Source organism: Miniopterus natalensis, chromosome 17 (genome assembly GCF_054644295.1).
Source record: "Miniopterus natalensis isolate mMinNat1 chromosome 17, mMinNat1.hap1, whole genome shotgun sequence".
NCBI classification, from domain to species: Eukaryota; Metazoa; Chordata; class Mammalia; order Chiroptera; family Miniopteridae; genus Miniopterus; species Miniopterus natalensis.
The window spans coordinates 9,214,467-9,228,195 of record NC_142097.1 but is presented as its reverse complement, the minus strand read 5'-3'; the positions used below and the strand labels follow the sequence as shown (position 1 = coordinate 9,228,195).

Genomic DNA, 13,729 nt, shown 5'->3' with positions numbered 1-13,729 from the left:
CTTATGCCTATGGATTCAGACTCGCTCTTATCTCCCCCACTTGACACCCATATTTCTTTCCCAACTGCCTCCCGCGTGGGTTTCAGGGTCCAGCATCAGACCTGCAGACAGCAGCTTTGCAGAGAGTGCTCAACCAGCGCCCAAGGTCGATCCCTCCAACAAAGCCCTTTCTGTACACCTGTCTTCTGTGGTTCTGCTTCTCTGACTGCCAGCTGGCTGAGACAGGTTGTTACTGACTTGCATTACTTCACGTGGGTGGTGGAGGTGACAGGAGCCCAGGTCCTTGAGAGTGTTGGGTCCACTATAAAACAGTGGTGCTACAACTGGAGCACACGTCTGAATGACCTGGGGGGCTTGTTAAAACCCAGATGGCTGGGGCCCACCCAGAGTTTCAGATTCTCAGGTCTGGGTGGGGCCTGAGGATGTGCATTTCTAATAAGTTCCCAGGTCTGTGGATGCTGAGAAACACTGCTGTATGGTGGTATAGACAAGGCTGAGGGGATCGCTGCCCACAGCAGGATCCCAGAGGGGCGGCTGCAGCAGCCTGGAGGTAATGGGCCAGGGAGGAAACGAGGAGCCTAGTTCGGGCCTGCTCCTCAGCCTTCGTTGGCGGGGACAGTGGCACAGTCTCAGTCTTCTGAACGACAGCCTGGCTGAGGGATCCCAGGCTCAGGGCAGGCCGACTCCCACATGAATCCTGACCCTGTCATCTGTACCAGGGTCCTTGGGCGAGTGGCGTGTTAGCTAAGACCGGAACCATGGTGTCGCACAGACTTTTCACTGGGCTGATGAACATCAAGGAAATGCTCAGTAGATGCTGCTTCCTCTGGCTGTCTTGGACCCGACATGTCACTGAGGGTGCAGATATGTAACTGAGCTTGGACCCTAAGGGGAAGACTCTGCATCGACCCGTGTTCAGTTGTTTGCTGGTCTGCAGCCATCATCCCGGCCTGCTTGGATGCTGTCATTTGGCAGCCTGCCTGCTATTCCTAGATTAGTGTTGCTGATACCATATTGTAGTTTCAGGGTTCACAGAGGTCAGGAGAGCAGGGCTTGCTCCCAAGGTCAGGAAGAGCTGGAACTCTGACTTGGGAAGCTGCCTTCACAGCTCCTAGTGAGCCTCTGCACCCCAATTAGAAACATCAACCTCAAAAATTTTTTTTGAAATGGTAGAGGGAAAAAACTGTCCCATGGACTTACCCCCCACCCGGTGTGTTGCCCATACGAATACTTACTGTGTGCGAGTCCAAAGCCTAGGAGACTCTTGACTTGAGATTTGATTTCTAGACCCTGAGCAGCCCAGTGACCAGCTTCAAGAGGGGCTGCTTTGGGGGATTCTTTCCTCAATGCACCTTCTTCCCCGTGAATAAATAACCGAGAGCTTAGGTACAAACTTCTCATGGAATTTAATGTCGGGGTGGGTAGGCTGGGGCCCGAGGGGAAGTGCGGCAGGGTGTCTGCAAGCAGCAAGGCGCAGGGGTCCCCGAGGGCTGGACCGGGACGACCGGGCCGCGGGCTCAGCAGGAACTCATCCTCTCTCCGGCTCTGCTCGTGGCTGCTTCTTACACCCGGATCTGAGGAAGGTCCTTCTTCTTTACCTCCGCCCAGATGTCCGACAAGTCCTGGATAAACTGCTGGATCTGCCGAGGCAAGGGGACCAGAGGTAAGCCTGCCTGGCCACAGGCCGTCCCATCCAAAGACAGAGCATGCCCAGGAGCCACCATTTTCCTGTGACTGACTTCCCGAGGCCACTTTCCCTCATCTGACAAGTATTCTAGTTGAGACGGAGGATCAGGTTTCAGAGGCAGGAGCAATAACTATCAGTGGAGCTAGGGCTCCGAGAGGCAGCCACGGTGACCGAAGTACGCTGGCAGTGTGACTAAAGGGAGAAGAGACGGGGGACTGGAGGCGCTGGGCAGGCAGGTCCAGCGGGGTCCGGCACACGCCGCTCCACAATTTAATAACCTTTACGGTGTCGTTGACCTGAAACCCAGACCCGACGCTCCTTATGCTAATCTTGAGTCATCTAGGAAGTTTAAATTCTATCTGCTGGCTTCTGTTTTAAAGAACATGAATCGGTATGACGGTACAAGTCAGAAGGCCTGGGGTCCGGGTGAAGCTCTGGGGAAATCACTCCATCTTTCTGGGACTCAGTTTCTTCATCTTTGAAAAGAGAAGAGGGAGGAAAGGTTGGCCTAGATGACCTCTAAGATCTCGGTTCTAAAATTTCTCCTTTTCAAGAATGTTCCTGGAGATAGGACTCCAAAGACTGTCCAAAAGTCTCAACAACTCTGTCAGTAGCTAATGGGATTAGGATTTCTGTTTTGCAAAAAAGGAAACCAAGAGTCAATGAATTAAAGTAACTTTCCCAAGGTTACCGAGAAGCCAAGCCCAGCATTTCCCAAATTAGGTTCTTATAATAAGTAGTCACATGCCCCCAAAAGGATTCAGTGGTCAAGTAAGTTTCAGAAACGTTAACTAAAGATAAATTACACTGAATCTGCTTAGGGAGTCTCAGGACTCTGTGAAGTCCCATATTTAAAAACCAGCTAACTTGGTTTAACTTTAGAGTTCCTAAATGCATTAGTTCACAGAGTCCTTTTATTCCCCCATAAGAAATTCTAACATCTTGGGATTCTAGGGTTTTCCAGGCCCAGTTAGGAAAATGCTGCTCCAGGCAGTTGGGACTTTATTCAGGGTAATGCTGGACCTTCCACGACGCAGCATATGGAATTCCAGCTGTCTTGCCTTTTGCAGAATCTCTTTCTCTGAGTTGTACTGTGATGCTGGGCTCCTAGCTCTCGATAAGTGGCTTCGGAGCCTGTGCCCAGATCTGTTGCAAGGATTTGCTGAACATTACTCATTGAGTGTCTCAAAGCCTCCTTACCTCAGGCTTAAGTGCAGGAAAAGGTTTGCTTTCTCTGAGGAAAACTTATGTTTCCTTATTTTCGCACCAGAACTGTGTGTTGCTTTTCCTTCTGGTCACCAGGAAGCTCAGAGCCAACTATTGTCCTACATAATATAAGAATCTACAGTCTGTATTTCTCTCTCTTGCCTTGACGTCAGATTTCCTTCCTTTTCCTCCCTTCCTCCCTCCCTCCCTCCCTCCCTCCCTCCCTCCCTCCCTCCCTCCCTCCCTCCCTCTCTCCCTCCCTCGTTTCTTCTTTCTTTCTTTCTTTCTTTCTTTCTTTCTTTCTTTCTTTCTTTCTTTCTTTCTTTCTTTCTTTCTTTCTTTCTTTCTTTCTTTCTTTCCTTCTTTCCATTGTGGTTTTTTTTTTTTTTTTTTTTTAGAGAGAGTGGAAGGGAAGGAGAAGGCGGGGGCAGAGAGAGAGATACATAGATAGAGAAAAACATCCATGTGAGAGAGACACATTGATTGGTTGCCTCCCGTATGCACCCTGACCTGGGCTGGGATCGAACCTGCGATTCCAGGTATGGGCCCTTGACAGGGAATGGAACCTGTGACCCTCTGGTGTGTGGGTTGACGCTCTAACCAGTGAACAACACTGGCTAGAGCCTGATTTCAGATTTTAACATATTTTTCCTGGTTCTTATTTTTAATTTTTCAGGCTACTTGATTTCTCTCAGTAGGCTTATATCCTATAGGAATGAAGTGGGATATTTTAAAATAATATTTGGGCTCTATTAAGTATCCCTATAGAGGCAAATCAAGGTTGAAAGAGAGTCAGAAAGCTCAAAATTCGGAGTGGATGAACTGGATGATCTAAACTAGGAGTGCTCAGGCAGGGCCAGGGAGCTGGAGCTCACCACCTCCTGCCTCACCTGTCTTTACAACAGCTAACAGAAAGGGACCTGAGGACCTCCGGGAGTCCCTGAGACCCTACTGCTGGGGAGAGGAGCTGCGAGGCCAAGACTCTTTTTACAATCTATTATTTGTCTCTTTCTCTCTTGTTCTCTCACAAGTGGACAGTGGCTTTTTACCAGAGTGGAATGTTTCAATGACATGGGCTGTCACAACAGAATGAGTGCAAAAGCAGACATGAGAATCCCTGTCCTCTGTGAGGCCAGACATTAAGGGAATTTGTAAAAGTGTCAAATAACGCCACTCATCCCACAAAAGTTTTTGAAAATGTATTTTTCATTAAAAATGCTATTTATGTTAATTTGCTTGTCATTTTAAAATGAATGAAATAAGTAGTTTCTAATACGGTAAATATCAATAGATATAACTGATATAAACAGAAGCTCTTTGAGGGTCTTCAATATATTTTAAGACTATAAAGATATCCTGATACCAAAAAGCTTGAGAACTGCTGTTGCAGAACAAACTTTCTTACAAATTCCCTTTATGGTCTTTGAACTGTCAATAATTCTGTTCTAACATGCCTTAGGAAGCAGGCAGATTTTTAAAAATATACATTTTTATTGATTTTTTTTTTAGAGAGAGAGAAAGGGAGGGAGAGAGAGAGAAGCGAGAGAAACATAGATCACTGCCTCCTGCACCGCCCCTCCCCCCCCCCCAGGGGACTGAGCCCTCGATTCCAGCATGTGCCCTGACTGGGAATTGAACCTACAAACTTCTGGTGCATGGGACGGTGAACCACACTGGCTAGGGCCCAGGTAGATTTTTTGGTTTAGGGAAATCCTTCTTCCTGGCTGGTCAGCGGGGGAAATCCTTTACATTTCTTGAGTTTTATCTCTTTCTGTTGTTGTTAAACAGGGAAGTGTCTCTCGATTCATTGCTTGTTTGGCTTGTGTTCGATCTTTATTCACCAAACACTCACTGAGTGCCTCCTATGTGGCAGACATTGTTCCAAACTCTGGGGATACAGCAGGAACAAAACAAAAATCATGGCTTTCAGGTGCTTACTTTCTACTGTTTCAGAGCAGAGCTAATGAATTTTGCCAAAGGAATAAATAAATAGTCATGGTTCTCTCCATGTCGCAAGAAGCATGGCTAATGCAGCTTACTGGTACGGAGTCTCCCAAGTTATGGGATATGTTTACCTGTGGTCAGAAGTGACATGATTTTAGGTGGCACTTGGTCATGGCATCGAATAGCTTTGGATCATACAGTGAAAAAGTTATTTCCTTTCAATGACTTCAAAGAGAAAATCTCAGATTGGTACTACTATGACTCTAACACTTCCCTAAACTTGCTGATTTGCCTCCCCTCTCCCTCACCAATATTCTCTTTTCCCAAAGAGTGGGCCTCAGGCAAAGGCTTCGGGACATCACTAGATCTAATATGACTGTTTTGCACAATGAATCCCATACTGGGTCCCTGCTACTGTTCTCGCTGATTGGGGCCAACAGGGTCTTAGCTCTAAGGCAGTGGTTCCCAAAGTGTGGGACCCAGACCAGCACCAGCACCTGGCACTTGTTGAAAATGGAAATTAATGAGTTCTCACTTCAGACCTACTGAGTCAGAGACTCTGGGGTGCGGCCCAGCAATACTCCCCGACCCCAGGTGATCCTGATCCTGTTCTTGTTTGAGACCCACGGCTCTATCCGGCTCTCTCCTCCACTCAACCAATCAAGAACCATCTTGGTTCAGTAGACACAGCCCGCCTGGCACCCGCGCCTCCTCTCACCATGTCCAGCTGTTTGTGCGTGTCCTCCAGGGACACGTGGGTTGTCTCCTTCAGCTGCTTGGTCACGATCTGGAAGAGGTTCAGCGTTGCCATCTTAATGGTGCCGAGCAAGAGGGTCTTCTTGGCGGCGGTGTTCTGGATGTGCGCCCAGCGAGATTCCTGGGGGGGGGGGGGGGCGTGAGCTCCGCGAGAGTGCGCGCCCGTGTGCGGGCGCCCCTCCCCACCCCGGGGGCGCCCCTCCCCACCCCGGGGGCGCCCCTCCCCACCCCGGGGGCGCCCCTCCCCACCCCGGGGGCGCGCTCACCCAGACGATGACGTCGCTGCGCGCGCGGTCGAAGCGCATCTGCAGGCGCGCCAGCTCGTTGTTGTGCTGCAGCACCTCGTCGTCCTTCTCCTCCATGTAGCGCGCCAGCCGCGCCTTGGCGCGCTCGATCTTCTCCTGGCCCTCCTGCGCAGACTGCATGAGGTCGTAGTGCATGCTCACCAGCGTCTTGTAGCGGCCCATCACCTCGTGGATCTCCTCGAACTGCAGTGGGGGGCTCGGTTCACCGCACTGCAGCGCGGCGCGGGCCGCCGCCCCTGCTGCCCGCCGGCCCCCGCCAGCTTCCTGCGCTGAGCAGAGGCCCTAGGCCGAGGTCGAGGGGCCGAGGCCGGCAGCACCTGCCGCCCCGCCGCTTGCTCCGCCTGGGTTGGTATGGGCCGCGGGCCGTATGTTGGGGGCACGAGCAACTGGACCCGGGGTTCTCAGTCTTGACTCAAATTGGAATCACGCGAGGAACGTTTTAAAAGGACACCTGGCAGACTCGATCCCCAGAGATCTGGATTAATAGGCAGGTCTGAAGTGGTCCCTGGCACCTGAGTTTTGCCACACCCCCCTCCCCCGCGGATGATTCCAGGGTTGAGAATTGCTACAGGGAACAGCCTTGGAAAAGACCATGGGTGTGTGTGGCATGTTCCGGATGCTCAAGAACGTTTAGTATGGATGACCTGAGTTCAAGATGGGGAGGGAGAGATCGACCTGGGGAAGTAAAAAAAGTGCCCAGTGAACCCTGAGGAGGAGTGTGGACTTCATCCACTGAAGGATTTTTAAGAAGCAGAGAGAACTTCACGTCTGTAGGAGGGGGAGGGGTGCATTTTGAGATGTTTCCCAAGGCAACGATGATCCTGTTCAACAAGAATGTACCAAGAACCACATACCAGCCAGGAACTATGCTAACTGCTTGGGACAGAGCAGGAGATAAGCCAGGCAGACCCTGCTCTGGCGAAGCCTACAACTCGGGGCGATGTGGAGGCAGAACAGACAGACAAGTAAATAGTCAGTTACGACACCCAGTGATAAGCCTTATCTTGTGACTGGGGCTGGGGCTGGACAGACGCTGTGGGGTAATATCTTCAACTTGGTGCTCTCTGGTGTTTGTTCAGCATTTGCTGAGATCTCCCTCCAGCAGAGGCTGCAGAGGGTACCAGTGGGGCAGGAGGCCTGCCAGGCGCTGCTGCCGCCTCCGGCATGGTCCAGAGCGATGCCAGCTGCTCCTAACTCACAGGCCCCACTCAGCAGAAGAGAAGCCCTGTGACCCTCCCTGTTTAGAAGGCGGTGTGAGCACCAGTCCCCAGGCGTTTATCGAAGTGAGTGTTCCACCACCCATGGGACACTCCCTGAGCACTTTGCTCATCTCCTGACATTTTCAGTGATAGATTGGTGTTCTGGGAACTGTCCTGCTGGCCTTTCCCCAAATATGCCTCTGTTGGGAAGGGCCACCAAGCCAGCATTAGAAGAGGGAGGTGGAAACAGAAAAGGTTTCCAGAAGGAAAGGGTGGCTAAAATGAGACCAGAGGTAGAAACAGAAGATAGCCAGGCCAAGGCAGGTGGGGGAAGGTGAGGGAGTATTGCAGGTAGAGGGAACAGCCTGGGAAAAGACAATGGGTGGGTGTAGCATGTTCAGTATACTCAAGAAAGGTTAGTATATGAATGATCTGAGTTCAAGATGGGGAGGGAAAGATTGATCTGGAGAAGTAAAAATAAGTGCCCAGTAAACCCTGAAAAAAAAGTGTGGACTTCATCCATTGAAGGATTTTAAGAAGCAGAGAGAGAACTTTATGTCTATATTTTGGAAAGGTCACTCAGCACATGGTGCAACAGCATACAAGTTGAAATGAATGGACCACATCAGAGCTATCAGGAGCACCTCTCCAAAACCTAATGCTGATGGCAAAAGGACTCATGTGCCAACTTGAAGAGGCTCCTGCTGTCCAAAGACACTTTGAACATCAGTAAGAATAAGTGCAAAGGATTAAAACATATCAAACATGTTAAAAATCCATGCATTCATAATGATTATAACAACAGTACAGGTCACTTTAGGAGGATGTTGGAGAACCAACTCATTATTCTGAAAACTGTAATCAAGAATTGAGCATTTAACTAGCTTTTTTTAAACAACCACATAGGGACCAAATCGATGATGAAGGGAATATTCTCTTTATGAAGTCCTTTTCTTTATCACAGGATTCTAGTCATATGTGAAGAGGGGATGATACGACGTTTCTAGAGCCCTAGAAGGGCCTTCCGCCCCTACCACCAAGGAAATCAGAACTGTGACTTCTATCACCAAAGATTCATTTTGCCTGTTTTTAAACACATCTGTGGAATCATGCAGTATGTTGTCCTTATGTTTGGCTTATTTTGATCAGCATAATAAGGTCTGCGACTTGAGAAACATAGCAACCAAATGCAGTGTGAGGACCTTGTTTGGACTCTGATGAGAACAAACCAACTGTCCAAAAGGCATTCGTGCAACAATGGGGGTAATTTTTAACATCAACTGGACATTTAATATTAAGGAATTACTATCAAATTTTCACTAGGTGTGATGATGGTATTGCGACTATATTAAAAAGAGCTCTTCTCTTTTAGAGTTACAGGCTGAAATACTTATGGATAAAAATATATAATTTGCTTCAAAATGACAGAGGTGGGAGGTCTGGGGGATTGACTATGAGTTGATAATTGCTGGAATTAGGTGATGAGCAATGGGCATTCAATAGTCTATTTTTGTATATATTTGACATTTTCCATAATAAAAAGGTTTTTAAAAATATTGGTCAGAAAAAGTAAGTCACAAAAGAACATGTACAATACTATTAGTAGTTTATGGATATGTAGTATGTTGCCAAAGCAATAGAAACAAACATGTGGATGAGAAATTAGAAAATCAGAGATCTGGTTACCTCTGAGGACAGGGGAAGAAGAATGGGCTGGGAAGGGGGCCCACACAAGGGGTTTCAATCACCTGTGGTGTTCTATTAGAGAAAAAGGAATTGGGCGGAAATAGGGGCACGCATGAAGGCTTGACAAAGCTGTGGTGAGTGCTTGGGTGCTAGTATGTATTTCTCTATACTTTTCAGTATGCTTAAGGTATTTTGCATACTGAAAAAACACGCTGGCTATAGAATGCTGGACAGGCTGGCGGCCAGGACTAACGCAAAGCTGAACCCCAGATGCGGTACACTGGTGGTCTGGCGGAGGAAGGGGCAGGGGCTGGATTCCAGAAATACTTAGGAGGCAGAACAGACCAAAGCTGCGGATTGATGGCTGCAGGGAACGAGGGAGGAGGAAGAGTCAAAGATGAGGCTCAGGTTCTGGTGAGGCTGGGGGGGGGGGGCGTGAGCAGGGGGCCATGGGTGAGGGGGCAAGCCATTCACCAGCACCGGGCACACCAGCAGCGGGCTCGTCTGGGGATGGCAGGAAGCAGATGAGTGGAGTCATGGACTTGATAAGTTAGATGTAGGGGCCCGAAGCTCAGAAGGACAGCCAGATACTGGCCAGTCTCCTCAGTTCTAAGACATTTTACCAGCTCTGAGTTTGAGTCACATGTTATAATTTACCTGCTGCTTTAATATGGTAGTCTTTCCTCACTCCCCTCACAAAAAAATCCCAATTGTTAAATGAATAATTTATCGGATTTTTTAGAGTGGAGGAAATAGCACGGATTGGGGACTCATGCATGCATAAATCAGGTTAGTAGTTCTACATGGAAATTGCTGGGACTTTACAAATCCATGCACCCTTTGTCTCTTGCAGCCCCCACAGACACTGATACACCCGAGAGGGCATGCTTCATATCTCACTCTGCCCTGGTCAGGGGTCCTACCTGCTGCTGTCACATGGGGGCATGGGGAAGACAGCGTGGATAGCCACTGACAGGGGTGGCATCCAAGGGAGGCCCAGGGAATTGATCAGGGAGAAGAGTGGAGGGTTTGGAACAAAGACCTGAGGGACATTTAAGGAAGGAGCTAGGGAGAGGAGCCCCAGAGGGGTCTGAGGAGGAAGGGCTCGGGGTAGGAGGAAAGTAGGGGAGGGGGCAATGGTCCCAGAAGAAAGGGCAAAGGTGTGTTTAAAGGATGAGTGTCAACAATGTAGTTGACCCTTGAACAATGCAGGGTTTAGGAGTGATGATCCCTATGCAGTGGAAAATCCACATATAACCTTTGACTCCCCCAAAACTTAACTACTGATAGCCTAGTGTTGACTGGAAGCCTTACTGATAACATAAAAAGCAGATTAACACATATTTTGTATGTTATAGGTATTATATACTGTATTCTTACAATAAAGTAAGCTAAAGAGAAGAAAATGTTACTAAGAAAATCATAAATCGACTGTATTTATCGATACTACAAGTTCATGTCATCTGTTTCAGGCTTCGTGGTTCACCTGCGAGTTTTTTCAAACTGTCTATTTGAAAAAAATCACATTTAAGTGGACAGCACAGTTCAAACCTGTGTTGGTCGAGAGTCAACTGGACCGCAGGACGCAGGAGTGGGAATAGGGTGGAGAAGTTCCCGTAGCCCTGGCAACAAGGTGACTTCAGGAAGAGCAGCCGTAAGTGGCATTGTGGGGCCCACAGAGGAGTGGTTAGAAGCAAGCGCTCGGCCACTTACAGGCTGTGAGTCCCTGAGCAGTTTACCTAACCTCTCTGAGCTTCCATGTCTTCCTCCATAATGGTGACATAATGGATGGCGTTCCCCCGGGGCTGATGAATGGAGTGAATGAAGTCACCCATGTGCGGCCCCTCACCTGGGGCCCAGCACACACAGAACTCCCAAGCTCTGCATTAGGTTGGGTGCTTTCCAGTTCTCTCCCTTCCTCTCCCTATTTACTCTCAAGGAAACAAAAACCAGGGAGGAGGGGAAGCGGGGATGGAAACAGGCCACATCCTGACGCAGGCAAAGCTTATCCCTGCTTATCATTGGTGCTGCAAAAAGAAACCTCGTTCCCCAAACATAACACCCATACAGATACACTGACACAGCTGTCACTCGCAGACACCAAGATACATTGCGCAGTCCCCAGCCCTGACCAGGGGCCTTTCTCAGCTGCCCTGAGAGTAGGGTGACCATCCCTGTAGAGTGTCCCCAAGCCCAGCCCCCATAGCCCCAGGCTGGGGAAGAGGTGGCCCTGAGGAAGGCCCCGCCCCCTCACCTCGGAGGTCTCCACCACCTTCTCCAGGTACTTGTTGAAGATGGAGTAGTCCTGCAGCTTCTTGCTCAGGTGCTGGTGCTGCAGCCGCAGGGCCGCCATCTCCTGCTTGGCCCTGGCCAGCTCACGCATGCGCTGCCTCTTGAGGTCTCTCTCCTTGTTGGCTTTTTTCAGGGCTCGGATCCGCTTCTGGTCATTCTCCTGGGGTCAGGGAGGTGGTGCTTGTCAAGAGCTCGCCCTGCCATCCTTGGGGCCCAGGCTGGTGCAGCCCCCACCCAGGGCCTCTGTTTGTTGAGCTCAGGTCACCCTAAGGATGGGCAGGGACCATCCAGGTGAGCAAGGAGGCCTTTATTTTCTCCGGTTTTGATACTTGGTGCCTCCGTTTCTCCAACTGTAGAGTTGAGAGGCAGTAGCCCCTCTCTTCCTTCCAAAACCTGGGGCAACAGTGCTCAAGCCATAGGGAGATGAGATAGGAGACAGGCCTGCTCCAGATGGCCTGGGGGCAAGGCCATGCCAGAGAGCAAGCAGCTAGTAGCTGAGACTGGCGTCAGGCTCAGGTAGGAGGAGATGATGCAGGCAATTCGATGCCCAGAAAAAGATACGAGGCTCAGCTGCTGCAATCAGGCCAACCCTCTCTTCTCCTTCCTTCTGCAAAGCCCTCCCCCCAAGACTAGGGGGTGAATCCCTCTTTCCCAATGCACTAGTGTGGCTCCTGTGATTCCACATGGTGGGCTGCATGCTGGTGGCATTTGGAGGCATGTGGAGAAGGCACACAGAGGATTGGCACTGTGTCCCTTAGTCCAGGAGAGGACTGAAGGGCCCTAAACCAGTGGTTTTCAAGTCCAACTGTGCATCACAATCCCGAGCAACTTCTTAAACATGTAGCTGTCCGAGCCTGGCTGCAGGCCTGCTGAATGCAAGGAGAGAGGAGTCTGGGGCTCTGTATCTGTAACATGCTTTCCAGGGTTCTGATGCTGCTGGTCTCTGGTGGGCATTTGGAAAACCCCTCACCCCTGAATTCCCTGCTGCCCCAACCACTCCACTAGCTTTTCTCTGGTCAGTAAGAAGAGCTGGGCCTCTGAAGAATATGCCTGGTCCACCAGCTTCCTTTCCCACTTGGTGTAGGCCCAGAACAAGGCGGAAAGAAGGTGCTAAAGAGCAGGACTCCCCTGTAGCAGAGGCCAGTGAGTGCTCCCTGGAGCTCGGCCAGGCCCCTCCTTCCTGGAGAAATGTGGATTTTAAAATGGTGAAATCGCTCCTCAAAGGACCAGTTGAGAGGAGCTGCCTCAGGATGGACTCTGGTGCCTGGTCCTTCAACCACCCCCTCCCCGGACCCTCAGTGCTAGGAGGGAGTGGTGGGGTGAGTCGGGGGCTACTAAAACTCTGCCTGATTCATCTTTGTATCTCCAAGGGCCTAGCCCTGACCATAGCACGTCCATCCATTCATTCATTGGATAAACTGTGTGTACCAGGTATGGATGGGCAAGGAAATGGTAAGTGGAAATCTAGAAGGAGCAGGGACTGACAGGCAAACAAGAAATTACAAACAGCTGTAAGTGGGGACATAAAGGGAGAAGCCCCAGGCATTGCTGAGCACTGAGGAGACATCTAATCCAGGGTCAGGAGCCAGCAAAGGTGGGGAGGAAGAGCAGGAGTAGGGGACCCAGAGTGTGGGTGCCCGTGGCCCCGCTGCAGCAGGGCCCACACCCCGATACCTGGATGAATTGCTCAAACTTCTGAATGTGGGCCTTCAGCTGGGCCTCCTTGACGCCCAGTTCCTCCCAGCGCAGGTTCAGGGTTTCCATTCTGCGCTGAAACGTCTTGGGGCGGGGGGAGCAGGAAGGTGGGGGGCCTGTGACGCGGGTACCAAGGCGGGCAGACCCCAGCGCCCCCCGCCCCGGGGCCTCCACCAGGCCTCCCGCTCCCCACCCCGGCCTGGTTCGGAGCAGAGCGCCCCGGGGCGCCGCCCCCCCTCGGGTCGTCTCGGTCTCTGCAGGGGGCGCACGGACCCCCCCCAGGACCCCCGGCTCCAGCCCCCGCCCCCCAAAGGCAGGGCGGCCGGCCCGGGCCCACCTCCTTCTTCTGCAGCATGGCTTGGTGCATGACCTTGGCCTCCTTTTTCTTCTCCAGCAGCCGGATGGACTGCGACTCCGACTGCTCCTCGATGTGGGGGAACTTCCTGTGCGGGGGACAGGGCAGAGCGGCCTGGGCGGCGGGCGGGGGCGGGGCGGCGGGTTTCGGGGTACGCGGGGCTGGGCGGTCGCAGCCCAGGGGCGGCCCGGCCCTGACACTCACTGCAGCAGCTGCAGCAGCCGCTCGCCATACTGCAGCCGGAAGTACTCGGCCAGGTCCTCCTCCTCCATCAGGCCGAGGCTCATGGTGGCGGCGACCGGCGGCCCGGGCGGCAGAGCCCTCGCCGCAGAACAGTGGCGGTGGTTGGGGCGGTGGTTGGGGCGGGGGGGGGGGGGGGGGCACAGGTGGCTCCCGGGCGGCTGGGCTCTAGCTTCTCCTTCTGCCTGCTTTTCGGGGCCCACGGAGAGTGGGTGCCTGAGAGACTCCTGGGAAAATGGCTGCAGGCCCGGGTCGTTGGCGACCGGAGACCTGGTTACCTAGCAACAGGTTGCCCGGCCCGTGGACCGCTGGGGGGGGGGGGGGAACTCAGGCTTTGCCCTTTGACCCCTGACCCCGCTGACCT

The 13,729-nt window shown here is 51.6% G+C and overlaps 1 protein-coding gene across 2 annotated transcripts; it reads right to left on the bottom strand.

Moving 5' to 3' along the window:
* Positions 1–1,397: 1,397 nt before the first annotated feature.
* CCDC42 (coiled-coil domain containing 42) lies at positions 1,398–13,412 on the bottom strand. Of its 2 annotated transcripts, XM_087826517.1 has the most exons (7): positions 13,330–13,412; positions 13,108–13,213; positions 12,750–12,854; positions 11,038–11,235; positions 5,860–6,081; positions 5,556–5,714; positions 1,398–1,640 (listed from the first exon to the last, which is right to left on the bottom strand). In XM_087826517.1, the coding sequence occupies exons 1-7, from the start codon at positions 13,410–13,412 to the stop codon at positions 1,563–1,565; spliced, it is 951 nt and encodes a 316-aa protein (XP_087682643.1). In that variant the 3' UTR covers positions 1,398–1,562. The 2 variants fall into 2 exon arrangements, with proteins under 2 accessions (XP_087682643.1, XP_087682644.1); XM_087826518.1 differs by lacking the exon at positions 5,860–6,081.
* Positions 13,413–13,729: the final 317 nt, after the last annotated feature.